The sequence below is a fragment of the Adiantum capillus-veneris genome, chromosome 11, assembly GCF_014529385.1.
Source record: "Adiantum capillus-veneris isolate H3 chromosome 11, ASM1452938v2, whole genome shotgun sequence".
NCBI classification, from domain to species: Eukaryota; Viridiplantae; Streptophyta; class Polypodiopsida; order Polypodiales; family Pteridaceae; genus Adiantum; species Adiantum capillus-veneris.
In genome coordinates, this window is record NC_140941.1 from 101,786,248 (window position 1) to 101,807,655 (window position 21,408).

The 21,408-nt window shown below is 41.4% G+C and overlaps 1 protein-coding gene across 1 annotated transcript; it reads right to left on the reverse strand.

Moving 5' to 3' along the window:
* Positions 1-17,901: 17,901 nt before the first annotated feature.
* Positions 17,902-18,969, reverse strand: LOC147447741 (uncharacterized). Its single transcript, XM_086523668.1, has one exon. It carries the CDS (start codon positions 18,967-18,969, stop codon positions 17,902-17,904), a length of 1,068 nt encoding a protein of 355 aa, XP_086379794.1.
* Positions 18,970-21,408: the final 2,439 nt, after the last annotated feature.

Sequence of the window (21,408 nt, forward strand, 5' to 3'; positions counted from 1 at the left end):
TAGGCCTTTCACTCAATTATGGCAAAACAAATTTGCATATGAGCCCACACCCCTTTCACTACAACACGCCGCACAAAAATTGACGTGGATACTGACTATTCAAATCTAGTTGTAAAACTAAAATGCACTGGAATAAGCATCAAAATAAACGTCAGTATCACGTCTTTGGTATATGCATCAATATTTTAAACGTCAGAATACGCAATGAAAAGAGCGTCAGAATGATCGCTTGTACATGCGTCGGGATGATATTCTATTATATCAACGCCTATTTTGATGCCTATACCAACAACTGTATCGCACTCTATAACGACGGTCAGACCTACAAATTTTTTATTGAGTAGAGAGAGTTGGGAACTAATGCTGCATGTACTACAGCAGCAAAAAACTGTCCTCTCTGTCCAAAGAAAGAGTGCACAAGCAACCACACTCCACCTGCAGCTCGACGCTAAAGAGCGAGTGTATATAGATTAGCAAAATTTTAAGAAGAACAAAACCACAAAATCAAAAGCTTAATCATGACAAATTCCCAAAAGCATAACCATAACGTCAACTCCCAAACCATAGGCACAATGGCGTGAAGATTTTATTTCCATAATTAAAACATGATTCAAAAACTGCAAAACCATAAACATAACCCTCTTTCCATACCATTACCATAGCCATAACTTGCTTGTCATACCATAATCATAACCATAACCACCATACCATCATTGTAAAATCATAATCATAATCTGATTGTTAAACCATAACCATGACATGATTGCCATACCATCATTGCAAAACCATAACCATAACTTGATTGCCAAACCATGACCATAACTTCTGTACCATACCATAATTGCAAACCATGACCGTACCATAACCATAACCATAGCCTCTATGCTATAACCATAATTGCAAAATTGTAATCGCAAACAAAATGCAAAACCATAAATATAAGCGTGAAACTGTACATGTATACAATGAATGAGTAAGACTGTATCAAGAAGACCACAGCTTAAAAAAAAAACATGTATAGAGGATGTCACCCTCATAATAATGCCTCCCAGTCGACGGCCTCTCGCTCCTCTTGTAGCTGGGTCAACAGGGCCACAAGTCTATGCTTGTACCCATGCTTCTCCTCTTGGCATGTCAGAGGAGGCTTCACGGCAACTTCCTACAAAATTATGGTTTAATCATGAGATAAATCTTCAAATAACATATATATTTTTGAAAATCTAAAGCATATGTTTAATACTTACAAACTCATGTCAAAGTGTGTCGTAGCCTCTACTTCCAAGATGTGACGCTCTAGCAGACTCCAAACGTGCTCTGGCTGCATCTCTCTGTTGTTGAAATCTATCACGATTGTCTTAAGTCTCTCATGCAATCCCCGCCCACTCCTTTGCATCCAGCCATGCCGACTTTGGACTGCCATCCTTGTATCTGTCTCTTGTCTTTGACCGAAGGTGTGACATTGTGACACACACCACGCCCAAAATCCAGTCATTTGAGACTGGATCGTACCCGTGTGTCGGCCTGTACTCTCTGTGAATGGCATCAACGATGTAAATATTTCTTTCATCATCTTGATTATCCCAGATCTCCATCATAGACACTACAAGAGGTTGTGTGCTCTTGTGACGCTGTTAGCGACGGAAATACACTGGGTTTTTATAACCCCCGGCGTCGCTAAAACCGTCGCTACGAGCGTCGCTACGAGAGCGTCGCTATAGGCGTCGCTATAGACGTCGCTATATGCGTCGCTATAAGCGTCGCTATATAGCGAAGCTTATAGTGACGTTTACACAGAAGACTATAGCGACGCTCATAGCGACGCTACAGAGCCATAAATAGCGACGCTTATAGCGACGCCCGAGCGAATTTTTTTTTGGTGGCAGGGCATTGAATGCCCTGCCACCCATCAACCATATTGTACTTGATTCACTTTTTTAAAAAAGTGCAGAGGTAGATAATAGACCCAAAATAGTCACCCACAAGACGCATTGTTTGCAAAATTGACAATTGTACACATCATAAGCAAAATGAATTGATTGGCAAATGTAATAATGACAATTGTATAACATCATAGGAATAAAGAATTGATTGGCAAAAGGAACTGCGGTGACAAATGTAATAATATACATGGTTCAAAAACACGTATAAAATCCGTCTCATGATACATAAGCTATGAGAAACCCTAAACTAATGCTATCTAGCTACGGCTAAACAGACGTCGTCTAGTCAGACGTCTCATCGCGTCCAAGCGGCGTATCTGTCGGATTCTGCAAAAAAAGACAATAAGACAGCTTTCAGTAAACCCTAATACTAACCATGCCGCCGCGAGAACTGAGAATGTCCATCATGGCGTTTAAGCCCTTCCTACCTGCGTACTCGCGCTCGAACGGTGTGGGATCACGTCCTATCATCGACCACTGTCAAAACATACAAAGATTTCATTATGTTAGAACTAAAAAACTCATAAACCCTAAACTATCGAACATGCATAAAGAGCAATGTGAAAACACTTACAAAATCGGCCTCAAATGATGCCCATCCACCGCTCCCCAAGTGGTGAGAGCTCCCTGCCTCTACTCGCGCTCTGGCTGCATCCTTTTGTTGCTTCCACTTGTCGGGATTCTCGCGCGCTGCTTTCTTCGCATTCTTCCAATCTTCTTTGGCCAGCCAATCTGGCCTGTTCCACCCATTCTTGATTGCTTTTTGCAGTTCGGAACGCTTGTGTTTGCAGTATTCGCGCATTCGAATCTTCATCAGGTCTTCATTGAAGCGCTGATCCCGTGTTGGAACAGGAAACTCATCATGAAGTATGCTGATGACTCTGTTTTTTAAATCACTTGGTACTTCACTCCATTTGTTTAGTATGTAGTGTCTAAACAGCTGAGAGCAAAGACCATGCATGCGCGAGATCACCTTCTTGCCGTCATCATCCATGATGATGCCGCCGCTGATGTCGACGGAGTAAGGCAAGCCCTCTGGCCGGTGACGCGTGAACCTGGGTGTCCCGGCAGGGGTCTCTAGCGGCGTGTCGATGGGGGTACGGACGTCAGGTGTCTCCACCGACGTCTGGGCCCCGAAGCGAGGAGTGTCGAGTGGGGTGGCTCCTGGCGGAGTAGGTAGAGGTGTGTAGCTTCTAGGAACAGTCAGCCGTGCAAAACCTGGCGTAGATGGCGATGCTGTGGCTGGTGTGGGGGCGGGCAAAGAAGGGGAGGGTAAAGAGCCTCGTCGAACACAAGGCGGTGTGGAGGCATCGGTGGCGGAATCCCCACAACAACCGCCACCGCCACCACTAGAGCGCCGGTGTCTAGACGAGTGTGAAGCTCGTCTCGTCGATGCCGAAGCTTCGGAGCGCGCCGAATGCTCCGAAAGAGAGGGAGATGCGGATGGAGTAGGAACACGCGATGATGCCCCAGAGCGATGACGCTCCACGTACCACTGTCTCTGCTGCATTCACAAAGAAGAAAGAAATTCCTCATCATCCATACCTGCATTAAACACACGAATATTTTAACTTAATATTGAATGAATAGAGTAGACAATGACGCAAAGACCATTAAATACAATGACGTAATGACGCATATAAATACAATGACTCAATGAATCGAGTGATAGAAGAGGCAAGTCAAAAACTCAGAATTTTCAATCAAAAGATGTGAGCGCGAGTAGAAAAGAGCGTTATACACCATGGAAGGTACTTAGAGAGCCAGAGCTTTTACAACACGGAGCAAAATTGTTCAAATACAATATTTGTGGCTTTAAGAGATCTCTCTCTCATCCTCGCATAACTCAGCATAACTTCCTATATCTATATAGAGCTCTCCGTTTAAACACATATCCTCTGTTTCATTTTGTAGCTCCTCTGCATGCACCCCATATAGAGTAGTAGCATCTTGATGCTCGTTTGGCACCACCGCAGCGGCTTCTGATTGAGCATCTTCTCTGATCTCCTCCATTGATGTCGTTGTGATTGGCACATGGTAGCCTTCATACGTCCTTGCACTACGAGGGGCTACCTCTATGACGTACCACCAGTTTGATGTAGACTTTGTAGGATGAAATATTACCTGCCAGAGCCACATAACTTACATGAGAGCTTTCAAGCACATAACTTGTAAAAGGGGGATGTTAACTATTTACATACTTACTTGTTCACAATGCTCGGGTAGTACGAAAGTGTCTCTTAGGTCAGTCCATTTCTTAGTAGAATCCACCTCAAGAAAACCAGACTCTCCTCTACGCACAGTAGCGTTGCGACCCTCCATGATTATCTTGAACCATTGCACGTCGAACAAGTCGACAAAAAATCCTCTGTAATCGATCCTCAAAATCTCTTGCAGCGTGCCGAAGTAAGTGAGTTCCGCCACCACAGGATCTGCATCAGAGAAACGTCATCGACTAGACTGTTCAAATTTTGCCATGATTCCACAATCTTGAGTAAAACGCTTTTTGTCGATTCGTTCCACCCTAAAATGTTGACCTTTACACCATGCTGCTGTGTATGACTTATACTACAACGAACAAAGATTATGAGTGGTTGTTCAAACGTTTATAAATAAAGTCACTTGCTAGTCGTACATTGCAAACTTACCTTGGTCGCGCAACCCCGAGAGTACTCCAACTCTTCTTCACTCACTTTGTCACCGCATTGTTGTGCGCTTTTCAATTGGTTGTGCAACCATCTTAAGCTCATGAAGGTTGGTAGGCTCTCCAGAACCGCTGGATAGTGCATCGGTGGTCGTCTTTCCCGTCTCCACTCGATTTGTGCCCTTTGTCGCTCTTGCTTTGCATCCTCATATTGTGAAATCCACTTTTGCATCACTGAATTGTGAAGCATGCAAAATTGGTTGATTTTAGCCTCTAGATCTTCCGTCATCTTCTTCTCAACACCGAGATTGCACATGACAATCCCAGATATGCGCTCATCATCTATGGTTCGCCATAGCGTGTCCCGGGATTTATCAAATCCGTCTAGCCACTCTCCAATGTACACTAGGGACTCTGATACCAACCAACCTTCTACCATGCTACCCTCCGGACGTGCCTTTTGACGCACATATCCCTTAAGCGTTTTCATGAAACGCTCTAAGAAGAACATCCATCTGGAATGAACTGTGCCAGCTATTTCCACCTCATCAACTATGTGAACAAGAAGATGCACCTGAATGGTTAGCATGGTAGTAGGAAAATGTTTCTCAAACATGCACACAAGCTCCGCAGCATTTAGTTTGGCGAATGGTATGGAGTCTACGTTGATCTCCTTTTGTGAGATCCATTGCACCAGCTTTGCAAGTTTGTAGATTGTGTTACGGATGTCGAGAGACAAACATCCCTCAATGGCAACCGGTAAAATAAACTGTAAAGTATGTGCAACAATGATATTAAAGTCCACTATGAACGTACCTGACACATTTTATGCCAATCGTGTGACTTCAAACCGGTAAGCTTTCCTTCTTTAGTAAAACACGTTCGGAGCGAGTGCATTACGCCAGTGGGGGTCTGCAAAGATCGAATGGTCTCTTTTACTTTGCGTTCTTGGGCTCCTGTGAAAATCCATGGTGCTTTAGGGAGTTTTATCGATCCATCAGACGTTGTTTGCGGCCAATATTGCTCCATACGATCCACATTTCTAAGGTCAACTCTGGCTCCCAAAGTATCTTTCTTGCCGGTCAAATGGTTCCATAGTAGATTACCCACATTCTTGAATATGTGCATTGGATTGAGCAAGTGATTGATCATGAGTCGGGGCCAGTATGGTAACTCGTACCATAGAGATAGTCTCTTCATCCCTGGAGGCAATCCGTCATCGCACATCTCCTTCTGCTCTAACCATGCTTGTGCAGACATCCTTGGTGGCTCTCTTCTCAAAAAGCCGTCGCGTAACACATGATTCTCTGGAAGATACGCTTGATGACCTTCGTAGATTTGCTTCTTCAGTGAGGGTGCCCTACGTGCATTCAGTCTAAGTCCACATGTGACACATGCTCTGTATCCGCTTGTTTGAAGCCCTGCATGTATACACATGATAATAGATCAACTATGGGAAAAAACAAGATTTACAGTGTCTGAGTGAGGAGTGTCAATAGATCACCTGAGCATTCTGTTAGCCCGGGATAGTCATGCATGGTCCACATCAGAATGCCTCTGATCAAAGCATTCCGTCGTCCTGTGTGTCGGCTCATATCCACCACCTCTATGCCAATCCACAATTGTTGTAGCTCTTCCAATAGTGGACGAAGATACACATCCATATTCTCCACTTTATATCGCCCTGGCACAATCAAGCTTAGCCATAGGTGCCCCTTCTTCGTAGTCAACCACGGGGGAATGTTGTAGTTGACGATGACAACGGGCCATACACTGTAAGATGTTGATCTTTGACCAAATGGATTTACGCCATCCATAGCCAGGCCTAAGCGCAAATTTCGAGCTTCCCTGGCAAAATCCGACCATGTTCCATCTATATGTTTCCACGCTACGCAATCTGCAGGAATTCGTAGCACACCATCCGAAGATTTATTCTCCTCATGCCATGATTCTAGGGCGGCCATGGACTTACATTCGAAGAAATTCTTGATGCGAGGAAGCAAAGGGAAATGTCGCAAAACCTTTTGTGGAATTTTTGTCCCGTGGAGATCTGCTCGATATCTTTCGGAATCACATTTCGGACACTTCTCCATGTCTATGTATTCCCCTCTGAAAAGAATGCAGTCATTAGGACAAGCGTGGATAGAATTGTAATCCATCCCCAAGTATCGCAAAATCTTTCTTGCTTCATCTCGGGAATCTGGCATCACATTGTCAGCTGGTAGTATGTGCTCTTTCAGCAATCTACACAACATAAAAATATGATACAGTCGTGTAAAAATCTATCAGATCATTATACATTTAAAGTTCTATTAAAGTAAACTAATTCTAATAGATCACCTGAAAAGCGCTGTGACGCTAGTGTCACTCCATCCAAACTTTGCCTGCATGTTGAGAAGAACCAGGAGTGCTTTCAATCTAGACATACGTTGTCGAGAAATTTGCGGTCTTGCCAGGAAAGCACCGGGCTTATGGCTGTGAGAGTTTGTGAGAGAACTCAACAAAAACTATATGAAGGAGTTAAACCATAGATGCCATGAAGACTAGGGTTATGAAAGAAGTGCAATCAAAGAAGACTCACCCTTTCTCTCTTGCACTCACACACACACAAAGAAAGAACGCAAAAGAGAATGTCAAAACAATACGAAGATGAAAACATCAACGCTATGGTCATATCGTATCATGGGTAATATGAAAGGGTTAATGGATGAGTTAATGGCATTCAATCTTGGCTGACCAAATAGGCTACGAATTGTTCTTTGGAATTGTAGTTTTGTGCTTACCATAATATATATATTTTGTGTAGTGATTGGGATTAATTGTGTGTACAAATCCTCTTGGTTAATAGCAAGATAACTACGCTTACATCAAAAGAAAAATTATAGTCTATGAGAGGTAGTATGATGGGATCCGGTGATAGAAGTATTTCATTGAGCCTTTCAGGGCCGAAGAGAAACACTATACGTTGTTGAAAGTGTATTTTACGGCTAATCCATACGTTAATTCTAATAGATCGTACAGAGTGGAAGCGATAGAAATGATCATCATGTGGGTTATTCATCTAGGATAGTATGTAAGAAATGTAGATATGAGAGAAGTGAAGAGATGAGAAGTTTCCCTCCCAAGCCTTATTCTTGCCCGTAGGCAATAAGGATACTGCGGGGAGAGATGTACCTGTAGCAAAGAGAACCTAGAGAGGATGAATTACTAAGAATGAGAGAGATAGGTTTGGTTAAAGAGATGAGATTAGATACATATATATATGTTGGATTAGAGATGAAAATGAAAACAACAAGAAATCAAGAAAACATCAATGTAGAACACATCTTACTTGAAACCCTTCGGCACCATTATTGATGGAGAGAGAAGAAGAGTGGATAATTCCACTTTGATTGATACGCCAAGTACAACACCTTCTTTGATTAGAGTTGATCCTCCAAGGATGGCGTACAAGAATGGCTAGTTTTCCTCTAGGAGAAAGTGTAGGCTTGGGCTTATGTTAATGGGGCTAAGTACAATTAGGCATTACTACTCACTCCCTCAAGAATTCCTCTCATCAATGGCTTGAATGCTTGAGTTCCTTCCAAGGAAGAAGAGGTCCCCTTTTATAGGTGAAGGGAACCCACAAGGGTTTACACAAGAAGAGAGGAGCCAGTGTGAACAGGAATTGGAAAAGTTGGAAATGAGTTGTCCCTGCATGATGTGGGCAGACTGGGGTCCAGTATTTTGATCATATCTCCTCAACCGTAGCTCCAAATAAAAAAATAAAAATATGGGCAAAAACTTCAGCTCATTAGCTACGATTTTCATTTTAAAATCATTCTCCAATTCGGATTGGAACCTTGTGTAAAAAATTCATCAAAATAGGGTCCATTTATGGCAGCAAAAGTCTTCATGTGGTCTCCTTAGCCTTGACTTTCATTTAATTCCCAAGGACACCTCATGCCATATGAAAGCATGACATTTCTCCTTGACAAAGTTTTGTAACCATGCTTGCAATAATGTATTAAAATAAGTGTATCTTTGAAATCATGCCACCTAGTGTCCCACTAGGATTTGATTCTCTCCTAGTAGCTATCTAAAAAGAAATATAAGAAAAGTATAAAAAATACATAGAATATATATATATTGGAGTTTACCCTAGATATAGGATCTAGCTAGGGTGTGAGATGATAATGAAATAGTAGAAATAAAGAATCAATGCTTTTTGCCCCAAGTTAAAGAGGCGGAGCTATTGACACTTTTCCCATAGTATTTTTTTGATGGTAAAGTAAGAATACATTACCCTTGAGATAAATAATAAGATGAGATAGAAAGCTTATTTTTATACTTACATATGCATATGTACATTATAGGAAATATAATTATGTATCTAAAAAGTTACAAGATAACTCTTGTAGCATGTGTTCCCACTATGTACATGTCACAGCACGACAACGTGCTCCATTATACAATGGCGTATCGGCTTCACTTTTCATATCATCATAGATAAGCCTTTCTGAATCCATGATCGTCTCGATCATTTCATCAATCTCGGGCTCAAACATTGCCTCGTTGGGAATGTGCTCTGCATGATCATCCCCCGAGCTGTCAGAGGCTACATCTTGTGGCCTCACATATGCTGCTTGACCAAAGCGCCTGCGAACACGTCTATTGGGTTGCAAGATTGCTGCTTGTTGGCCAGCGTCAGAGTCCGACAAGTTATAATTGGCAACAACTCGATCTCTCTCTCTCTCTCTCTCTCTCTCTCTCTCTCTCTCTCTTTACCTCACATTCTCTAGTCATGTCCAATCCCCGCACACCTCGGTCTAGAGGTGCACGGAGATCAGAACCACAGGGTTATAATCTCCTCTTTATTGGTCAATACCTATATTTGTGGGTACAAGAAATCTACACACCTACGTCTACATGATACTGCATGTAGTGGACAAAACCCCTTTGCCTCTTCTCTAGCTGTAGCACTTCACTTCATCTTAACATCTTTTCACAGTAGATCTTTTCACTGTTCGTCTAACTCTAAACCCTAAACCGTAAGTAATTCTTGCGTGGACTCGATCTAACGTAAATAAGCATAAATCTAAATAAACGTAAATCTAACTAAAAATAAAGCTAAATCTAATTTAACGTAAGTCTAATGACTAGAGGTTGTCTAGATGGTCATTGTGTCGGGGATGTAGTGACTCTTGCCGCCCTGAAGATCCACCTTCTTCCCTATCTTCTGAAGACATTTCACCAGTACTTTTGGATCGACGGAGCCCACCATGAGTGAAGGCAGCAATACCCTATATTCCATTGAGGGCTTTCTTCACCCGCTTCATGCAGGCATCGCAGTCTATGGAGACCTAAATCTAATCTAATATAACGTAAATCTAAATCTAGCTTAAATAAACGTAAATCTAGTTAAAAATAAACCTAAATCTAATTTAATGTAAGTCTACATATAACCTAATCTTTAACGTCTTTTAAGATAGTTTCCTACGACATTATAACTCTCTTCTTCTTGTGTGTGTGCGCGTGTGTGGATGTGTGTGCCAATAAAAAGAGATAAATGGTATAACCTTTCTATCACCCATGCCAAGTATGATAGATTGATTATGCCATTTCCCTCTTGAATAATAGGTCTTGAGTTCAACTCCTCGTCGGCTAGATATTTAGGTCTTTTAATTTTAATTAGTTTCCTATGACGTTAAATTAGTTTCTCTCTCTTTGTCTCTCAATGTGTGTGCGTTTTTTTGGATCGTATGCATGTTTTCTCTCTCTTTTCCTCTCTCAATGTGTGCGTTTTTTGTTTATGCATGTTCTCTCTCTCTTTTCCTCTCTCAATGCGTGCGTTTTTTGTTTATGCATGCTCTCTCTCTCTTTTTCTCTCTCAATGTGTGTGTGCATTCTTTGTTTATGTATGTGTGTGTGCATTTTTGTTTTTGTTTGTACTCTCTCTCTCTCTCTCTCTCTCAAAAACACTATGTGTGTGTGTGTATGTGTGTGTGTGAGAGAGAGAGAGAGGGAGAGAGAAAGAGGGGAAGGGAACATGAGAATGAGGAGAGGGAAGGAGCATACTTGGCTCTCCTTCCTCTCCTCGTGTGTCTGTGTGTGTGTGGAGAAGAAAAAGAGAGAGAGAGAGAGAGAGAGAGAGAGAGAGAGAGAGAGAGAGAGAGTGAGGGAGAGCGTTACCTGCTCCTTGCTTGAGGGCGCCGAAAAACTCAGATCTGAGATCTGAGTTTTTGGGCGCGCTCGGTTATTTTTTTACCCCAGCCGACGTCGCTATGAGCGTCGCAAATTTACAAAGAAATTTGCGATGCTTATAGCGACGCTCATAGCGACGCTGGGAATATGAAGAGCCTCTTGTAGTGAGAGTGGCCAAACTTAATTGTACAGAGCTACCAAATCCTCTATCGTATGGCCTTCTGACCCTATCCGCCACAATAGTCCCATCCTTGCTCTTGTACACCTTTCTAGGATCATGCCCGTGTGATCCCCAAGGTATATGTGGTTCCCGGGGAGGTCACCTAATAAAAATGTAACCTATCACGTGAGTTCAACAGAAGGGTATTTAAAGTTCTTGAAACTTATAGAAATATATATACAAAAGGGCATTATTTTTTCAAATTTGAAAAAACTTACATATTTTAAAAGAAAATGGTACATTATATTCTTTAAAAAATTCACAGATAAGGGGTTTTACAAACATGTCTTGAACGCACGTGATATGGTAGTTTTACACATAGTGAATCCCCCGAGACGTGGTGTGCCAATCGGTGAACTATCTACTAAAGAGAGTGGTGGACACTCTCTCAAAGGTGTGGACGCATCGGTAGAACCACTACCACAACAACCACCGTCTCCAGAACGACGCCTCCTATCTTGTCTTGAAGATGAACCACTTGTCAATGTAGAGGGCCTACTCAACTAAGGTGTGGGGACGGTCGGTGTAGGGGGCACACTAGTCCTAGGCATAGGGGCGGTCGTAATAGGTCTAGAGAAACCAGTTGCCCAAAGGTTCTGTGCGTAACGGATATGCTCTGGTGAGAATTGTGTCAAGAAGAAGCCCATCTTCTCGGGTGACATGCCGATCGGAGTGACAGAAAAGTCAAAACTAGGAGAGTATGTATCATCGTCATCGGCCATGGCTATAGATACACAAATAAAAATCTGTACTTCTGCATCTTTGTCATCAAACTCCACTACTTCGTTGCTCTCTGCACCAACTTCAGTATTCAAAAGCTCGTCTCTAGGTTCAGGTATATGCTCACCATTGACCTCCAGCTCAAAATCCAAACTTATATCATCCGTTGGCTCTGCACTTTGTTCATGAAGCTATTCGTTTAGATAGATCTTTTTCATCATTTTCTCTACATATAAGTGGATCTAGTGTGAACACAACTTGTTCACAATGTTGCGGAAGTACGAATGTATCCCACGCATCTGTTCATACCCACCTAGAGCACACTTGAATCAATCCACTCTTGCACAGTTGCATTATGGACGATGGTAATAACTTTGAATCACTTGACATCAAATATCAAAATATCTAACTTTTTAAAGCTAATCTTCAAGATGTCTTGGATGTAGCCAAAGTATTCAAGCTGGCTAGTCTCTATGTTCTCAGCCTTGGAACTACTCCTACTTTCTTGGACAATGTCCTAACACCACTGTCGAAGGTGACCCTTTGTTCGTCTACTCGTTGGACGCTAAAGTGTTTTCCATGGCTCCATATTTGTGATACTGTAGCCACAAAATTGAAACAAACTTAAAGTTATTAAAGTAATGTGATTATGTGGAGCTTGAAAAGGAAGTTGTGAAAATTTACATGCCAATCACAACCCCTTGACATCTCCTCTTCCTCTTCAGTACTCAACACTCCATTCCTCTTTGCCTCTGAGATTGTCGCATCTAACCACCGCTCAATTGGAAAATCAGGCAATTTCTGAAGATGGTCTAGAGAAGGAAGGTTTCTAGTGGTAGGGTTGCGATTCAATTGCAAGCGATATGTCAAGCATTCTTTCTTTTCCTCTTTGTACCTCTCTAGACACTTTTCCATGATGTTTGAGTTGAGAAGGAAAAATCTCATAACCTTTTCTTGCATTGTGATGTCCATCTTCATAATGATGCCTTGTCCCTGTGGTTCGTCCCCTGTCACCTTGGCGTTGACCTCCATAGTCCACATTTGGGGCATCTCTGGATCAATTGAGCCCGAAAATTCACTGATGAGGACAAGAGACTCTTGTACAGGCCATCCTTTGGTCATGCTTCCCTCCGGGAAAGCCCTTTGACGAACGAACCCCTTTAAAGTCTTCATAAATCTCTCCAAGAAGAACATCCACCTGCTATGAACTATTCCAACAGTTGCAACTTTATCAACCACATGCACAAGACATGCATTTGGATGGTAAGAATGTTTGTTGCAAAGTACATCTCCACCATACACACTAGTTCAACAACATTTAAGCATGTTGCACCGATGTTGTCTTCTCTTATCTCTTTTATACTGATCCAGCATACCAACTCACTGATTTTATAGATTGTTATTCTAATGTCATCTGTCAAACAATACTTTATGGAAATTGGTAAGATAAACTATAAAAATTAGTGCCATTCGTGGGACTTAAGACCACTAAGATTGTCATCTCTCATAAAAGCCATTTTCAAACATCGCATGCACCCAGTGGGAGTCTTGAATGAAGATATAGTCTTCTTCACTTGTTGCTCTTACGCGTGCATTATTGAAGTCCAATTGCTTTATTTTATTTCATTTATCAAATTCCGTTCGCATTTTTGAAGTACACAAGTCATTTTCGAAGTCCATTTGCGTTTTTCTACTATTTTCCACCTAACCCTAAGCTGCTGAACCTAAGAATGCATATGGCTTGCACACGGTTTTTGAAGTTTGTTTGTGTTTTCTTCTAGCCACTATGCCTAAGTATGAGACTGATAAAGAAAATTTTGTAGTTGCTCTACAAGAAAAAGACCATGGTTTAGGGTGAATCACCGACCAAATATAAACGTCTTCACAAGGCCAACCCTAATGGCCAAACCAAAAGCCTCTAGCCCTAATGGGCCAAACCATAAGCATCTTCACACAACAAAACCCTAATCGGCCAAACTGATTATCGCTAGCCCTAATCATCCAAACCATAAGTGTCTTTGCACGGCCAAGCCTAATCGGCCAAACCAAAAGCAGATAATAGTGTAAACTACCTCACATTCTCTAGCCATGCCCAATCCCTGCACACCTCGGTCTAAAGGTACACGGAGATCAGGACCATCGTGTAATAATTTTGTCTTTACTGGTCAATGCCTATATTCATGGGTGCGACATAAGTACACACCCACGTCTACATGACAATCATGTAGATTGGGGATAAACCCTAATATTATATCAATCTAGCCTAAAACTCTTAGCGACTTGAAACAACCAAATTGCAAAGAACTAAAGCCAAACACAACCAGTCCAAGTTGCTTTACAAGGACAACTCCGAGCAGGCAAAGCAAACATCACTAACCGTAAGCCGATTTAGAGCAACCAAATCAAGAACTAGAACCTAAGTGACTAGCGTTAAGCGAATTGAAACAACCCAATCGCTTACCCTAGGTGGCTAATCCTAAGTGGATTACTAAAATGGCTAAACTAATGTGACACTAAGCTGATTTAGAGCGACCAAATCTAAAGTTGCTAATCCTAAGAGACTTTAACCAATCAAATTGAAAACAACTAGAACCCAAGCGGCTAGCCGTAAACGGCCTTAAATAGCCAAATTGTGAAGAATTAGAACCTAAGCGGCTAACCCTAAGCAGACTAAAATAGCCCAACTGCTTACCCTAAGCGGATTATCGAAATGGCTAAACTAATGTAATACTAAGCCAATTTAGAGCGGCCAAATCAAAAGTCGCTAACCCTTAGCCCTAAGAGACTTGAAATAACCAGATTGTAAAGAACTAGAACCTAAGCAGCTAGTCCTAAGCAACGAAACACGACGAGTCCTAAGCATTTTAACAAGGCCAATTTTGAGCAATTGACAAAGCAAACTTTTCTTTACCTAAGCAATTAACCCTAAGTAGACTGAAAAAACCCAACAACTTACCCTAAGTGGCTAACCCTAAGCCGAAAACTGAAATGACTAAACTAATGTGACACTAAGCCGAGTTAGAGAGGCCAAATCAAAAGCCGCTAACCCTAAGCGGTTTGAAAAAGGTAAATTGCGAAGAGATTTGACAACATAGCTTTGCCTCATCATTACTTGCTTCCTTTACCTTCAAGTTGTTAGCTTGCAACATGTTCATATATATGTGATAACACAAACTAATCAAAACTTGTAATCAAAACTAATCAACACTAAAACCAGCTTTATAACTTGAACATTTTTACATTGACATTCATAACACCTATGATAAGCCACAATTTAAGATCGCCTCATAATTTTTAAAAAAATTTATATTAAAACTTTAGAAAATTATAAATTTAAAATATGATTGTGTGTGCACATAGTGTGTTTAATTATGTATGTTTAGTATATTGTTTAATGTGCATTTTTATTTACTTGCATGCATGTTTATGTGAATTTGTGTGTGTATGTGTGTATGTAACAAAAAAGAAAGTTAGAGCACTCACATGCGGCCTATTTGAGCAAGAAAGACTTGAAAAAACGTCTTCAAATCTGCAAAAACACACGCACACACACACACACGCGCGCTATGTTACACACATACACTAAATTGCACAAACCTACAAGGAAATTTGAAAAGAATCTCACCTTGATGATGGGGAGTAGTCCACGAGTGAGAATCTCACCTCTGGCAAGTCGTTAGGCAGCAGATCTGTAGCAAGTGAGGAGGAGGAGGAGAGCAATAGAAGAAGCGAAGAAAGGAGGAAAATGCACAGGAAAGACCCGTGGTTTTGGTTTTTGTAGGGTCCGCCGGTATAGGTGTCGATATAGGTGCCGGTATGAGCATCGGTATGCGTGTCGGTACAGTCATTTATATAGGTGCTGGAAATTCAAAAATAAATAATTTTAAAAAAAATTGATCTCTCTCTCCAGATCTACCTACATATATACTGACGCCCAGCATTGACGCCGATAATTTGATGTTGGAATCTAAGCAAACTCTTGTAGTGTTTAAATAGGCATCCCAAACATAAAAACCATATACAAAACATCCATATCACAAAATATCTCTGAATAAGTCTCCTCACTTTTGTCAATGATTACAATGATATCACAAGAAGTATCATCCATAGATACTTCTTGTGTCCTACTTTGTGAGCCTTGAAACATCATATCTTTACCCTAAAAAACACAAACCTCATGTAAAGAAAGCAGCTTTTCATACAAAAATTTGATTATTTCCTCATCTTTGGCCTATAATAATTGGTCATCTTGTAGAAGACACTCATCTACAATGGCTTTCATCGTTTCTCGAACTTGATTACAACCACATGCATCACTTGGTATATTTAGGATTTTGTTAGACATAATGGAAGCAGTCAAGCCCATCTCCAAGTCTACATATTCAATATATACTTGCTTAATGGCTTCTTTAAAGTCAACTCAATTATCTTCATATTCCCTTGCAAGCTCTTAGATTTGCTCAATAAGCTCTGAATAACTAATTACTGGAAGAACACAATCATCAATCCTTGGAGAATATCTTGAAGCCTCATCTCCCTTACATAGCATCCAAGATATTCTCTCAAATCATAACCCTCAAAGATATTACATTCTTCATATAGTGCTTGTAATGTGATTTCTATCACTTTTTTCACGTGCTTTGACTTTAATTACCTGCATACTGTATGGTGTTAAACCTTTTTAGAATTGCATCATCTACCTTTGATTTCCAAAAAAACTCACCCTAGCGTGCGTCACCTTAGGTCCACCAAAAATGTGTCAAGAAATACAAAGTGAAGCTAGAAAAGCGTCGGGCCCTGTCTGTGATGGTTTGTAGTAAAATCAAGCAAATCGCAAGTATTTCGAAGCAAGAGAAACACTTAAAATAAGAAAAATTCAGTCATGAAAACTTCACTCCAACAAAAACCAAGATCGACTCATAACTCTTGTGTGTATGATGATTTGGTGTAGCCAATCGCAAAGGTACAGTGTCTATTTGCCCTATCTAAAACCCATTATTCCTCCTTCAATTCTTTATTGAGGCCATTTCATGAAAGCTTTCTCACCTCCATAGACAAGTCCACATACCTCTTTGAGGAGAGAAATTGCTAATTGGATCATCCACACATACGAATAGAAGGTAGGAATAGTGGGAGACTGCACTTGCACACCATAGAAGAAGTATGTGTATCCCTTCACAAATAAGCTTAATGAGTTGATATTCTCCTTCAAGCCAGATTTTCAATCCTAATAGTCATGGCACCATGGTGATGTGGTACTTTGAGTCATTGTTGCACTTTTGGGACTATTTATAATCAATTTATGGCCATTTTTAACCCAAAAAACCCTTTTTTTGCATGTAAAAAGACCAAAAAAGCTAGAAAAAATCCCCAGCTTTGTGAAAAGAACCCCTGGAATCAATTCATATGCTAAATCTCATTTTTCACTTGGCAAGAACTTTAGATGTATCATTTATGACTGCGAATGAAATCTGTTAATTTTTTGCCAAGACATCCACATTGAACTTTTTAGGTGAAACTAGTGTTCCATCTCCATGCACTTGACATGTGAATATTTCTAAACCAAATTGGACATGCTTTTATGTGATAAAACACGCTATAGTGCGACATCTAGGGCCACGAGGCCCTTCTAAGTATATACACGAACTGCAATTGTGGAAACCGTTTTTCACACATATAACATTATGTACATTGTATAAGAGTAAGGTAGATATTTTAATTTCATATTATGCATGTACCATGACACGACATTGTTCAATGGTACCAAATTAATCTTCAAAGAGGCATATAAATTATAAAAGAATATCCTATATATGAGACTTCATGTATGCAGTATGTGAAGTGTTTGTGTGTGTGTGTGTGTGTGTTTGTGTGATACCAATAGCTAAGCCATTTCTAGAACACATACCACTTTTGAGTAGTCACACCCTCTACATCCAACATTACTATGAAGAGAAAGAGAGCTAAAACAACCAATAGTACACTTTCATAACCTCATTCGAGGGACTAGGACCAAAGGCATCCACATGTTGACTCCTAGGAAAATCAGCAAAAATCAATCTTCACCTTGGAATATGGCACACTATGTCTACTATGAACATCATATTTTTTACTTAATGAGTCGATGTTGATATATGAAGTCATCACCTTATCATCCACATTAAAAAATGAGTCGATGTTGATATATGAAGTCATCACCTTATCACCTTGGAATCAACCCACTGTTTTGTTGCCATGTCATAAGCAAGCAATTGTAGCTTTCCACCTCGTTTTAGTACAATCAAATGGAACTGACCTTGCCACCATGAGATGTTTCCCTTCTTCACTTGGGTATCAGTGATGAAATGAGAGTGGTACTCCCAAAAGCCCTTTTCTGAGTGGTAAATCTCCACATGTGAGATATAGAATGGCTTCTTGACAGGGTTTCCATTGTCATGGAAGTAACCTGCTCCTGTCTCCCCCGTGCCCATTGCAATTATGATGTAGCTCTTTGTAACGGAACTGTAGTACATGCCAATGGATTCAACAGCTTCAATACAAGTGAGCTGCGGCAAAACTTTATGAGTCCTTGCTACAGGATTGCACACGATCAAGGAGCTTATAGGGCTGTACCCCCACTCCTTTGGTGATGATGCAACCAATTTGCAATGAATCCTCACTTTTCTGTACTGATTGGGCGGCAAGCTAAAGCTACTTTGCCAACAGGTCCCCGTAAGGCCGGTGCCCGCTTGTTCTGCGGCCGGTCCTGGGCAAACATGCATATCTTGTACTTCAGGACGAAGCCAGAAAACATTGTCAACTGGCTGCAGGGGCGTGAGACAGCAGAGAGTGCGCCAGAGATGGTCGATGTCTCCCACAGAAAGATGCCACAACTTGCAAACGAGGCGGCACTGCAAAACGTCTGGCAGACCGAGCAGCCTGTCGAAGATGCTCCGCAGCAAATCTACTGTTATGAAATTATTTGAAGCCCTTTCCGTCGAGATGGTATAAGTAGCGGCCGGGGCAGCGGATGCAGGAAGGGAGGTCCGCAGGCTGGAGGCGACCCCGATACTCTGATCGACGGCCTGCATCTGCGGCTTCTCATCAGAAGCCGATGCAGAGGTGATGGCGACCTGCCCTAACTGCTTCTCTATTGCCGCGACGGAAGCTGGCCGCTGCCTACTAGTCTGGTCCTTTGTTACCTGCTCCCTCTGCGTCTCTGTTGCCACTAAGCGTCTGCTTCTTCTTCGTCTTCGTCTTCGTCTTCTTCCTTCGTCTGCCATGGTGAGCACGCACAGTGGAATTAGGGCTAAGTTCGCTATATTTAGGGTTAAGGAGCGAGCGTTGAATATGGTCACACGAAGCCAGCTTGACCATTCGATTAAGGCAGTGGTCACGCCATGCATAGTTAGTAGTTTGTCTCTTGGATGGTCACATGTGTAGAAGTTATTCGTCTTTTGTGCAAGTGGGTAACACCGATTCGGTAGATGTTTTGAAGTGGAATCGAGCCAGATTTAATTAAAACACAAAGGTCTCCAATGCGATTCGGTAGATGTTTTGAAGTGGAATCGAGCCAGATTTAACTTAAAAAACAAAGGTCTCAATGCGAATGCATGAGGAAAGCATGCATGCAGTATCATCTCTCTCTCTCTCTCTCTCTCTCTCTCTCTCTCTCTCTCTCTCTCTCTCTCAAATCCTTCTATTTACTCTATATTACAGCTTTTGAATAATGAATTGGCTCATTGCATTCTATTCAATAATGTCTTCCAACATCTTACCCTTCATAGTATCACAAGGATACCCATATATACCACATTGAACATTGTCCATAGCAATGTCATTGCGTGTAAGCCAAATAAAAGATAGTAATTATACTGGATAAGAGTGCAAATAGAACCACATATTCACTTCGGGAGAGAGTTCATACCCGAATGTGAGTATAAATTTGGTGAGCCGAATGTCCCATGATGTATACCATATTTTAAGCACATATATCCGCCATCTATGTAGCTGGGGACATGATATGTAGATGAAATCCTAGGTGTCACATGCCTCTCTTGAAGATATCTCGGTGAGAATCTCTCTCCATAGTAGTGCAGCTAATGACTGACCACCCAACCAATATAGGAGTCCTCTTAATAAATACTTAAGACTTCGATTGTTCACACTTGGTCGGACAAGACCCATTCCTTAGTGTGTCAAGCTACACACCCCTTTGGCCATCCTAGGCTTAGTGATCAAATCCCATGTGGACTCCACCCCTAGGCTTTGCATGAGCAATGTGCACTAAGTACCCTACCTGTGCATGCCATCATGTGTGCTCCATGGTATGATGTTATAGATGATGTGACATGCCAACTCCAAAAGGCATGCTTCGATGTTTCTTTTTCCTCACATCTAGGGCACTTGCTAGAAAAACTTAGTAGGTGATGTCCACCAATTGATTCAAGTATTGGGCAATCCCAAATATTCCTTGTGCCGCTCAGGTTCATATTACATGATGCCTGATGGTTGGAAACATATTCCAAGCTATTCATAGTCCATGGCCTAGCCAAAACCTATGCTCGCAATTGAAACGGCCACCAAATGGTGGCTACAATTCACCACTTGATCAATTGAGTGCACTTTTTTTAAAAAAAAGGATCAGGGCACTACAACAGAACTTTGTTCTTGTGACGCTTAAATAAATAGTGGGCATCGCATAATTGACGCTCTCTTGTTTCTTATGTGATGACCTATAGTTTCCCCACAAAATGAACTAAAATGTCACTAAGGTCATTGTTGTCAGCATCACTAAAGTGATACAATTTTTGCGACATTTTTAGTGACATTCACAAATTGCTTGGTGTCGCTTAAGTGACACCTACAGTTTGGAAAAAATCATGAAAAGTCCACAGGGAGCCATTTCTCCCACGACTTCTATGACAAAAAAGGCTTAAGTTTGACCTGTTACACACGGGTATCCCCCTCCCCCCCCCCCCCCCCCCCCCCCCCCCCCCCCCACACACACACACACACACACAGATTTTATTATCGTCTTTGGAGGTCAAACATGACCTATGGGACCAAAGTTACATGTGATGTATCATGTATGGGGCTGATAAGTGATTATCAATGCTCCAAAATTATGGTGATGAGAGTGGCAACGGAGATCCCACACTATGGCTAGGAGAGGAAAGTGTGTAGGTCTTAAGTCATGCCTAAACATGTGGGGGAGTCAAGTTTGGATGTGACCAAAAGCTGAGCACTCTAGTAGTGTGTGGTACTCATAGTCTCAGACTCTCAAACTGGCAGTGAGTATAATGTGCACATACGATTTGATTCTTTTGCATTTCCGCAATGTCATGTCTTGCATCGAAGAGAGTGGGAGCTAAGACAAATGGCTGCAATAGTGCATATCACTAACAAGGGGATAGGATCAAGCATATAAGGGCGAGTATGGTGTCGTCTTTCAATGAAGAAAATTGATTTGTATGTAGGGGTTAAGCTAAGGTAGACGCATTCATGATTTGTCATACTAAATGCAATGACACAAATACGTTTGAGAAGAGCTTGAATGCAAAGTAGAGTTTGATTAATACAACCACATAGAAGTGCATACAAGCTAGCTCTTATATAGAGCTTGGGAGAGGATTCTTGTGATGTCATTTGAGATGTGTCATAAGCATTAATTTCCCATGCACACCCTCATGTTCCTAGACTCACATGGATCATGGTGTTGA

Bases quoted from the DNA above. Each gene is read 5' to 3' on its own strand.
- LOC147447741 (XM_086523668.1), bottom strand. From the start codon at position 18,969: ATGGCAGACGAAGGAAGAAGACGAAGACGAAGACGAAGAAGAAGCAGA.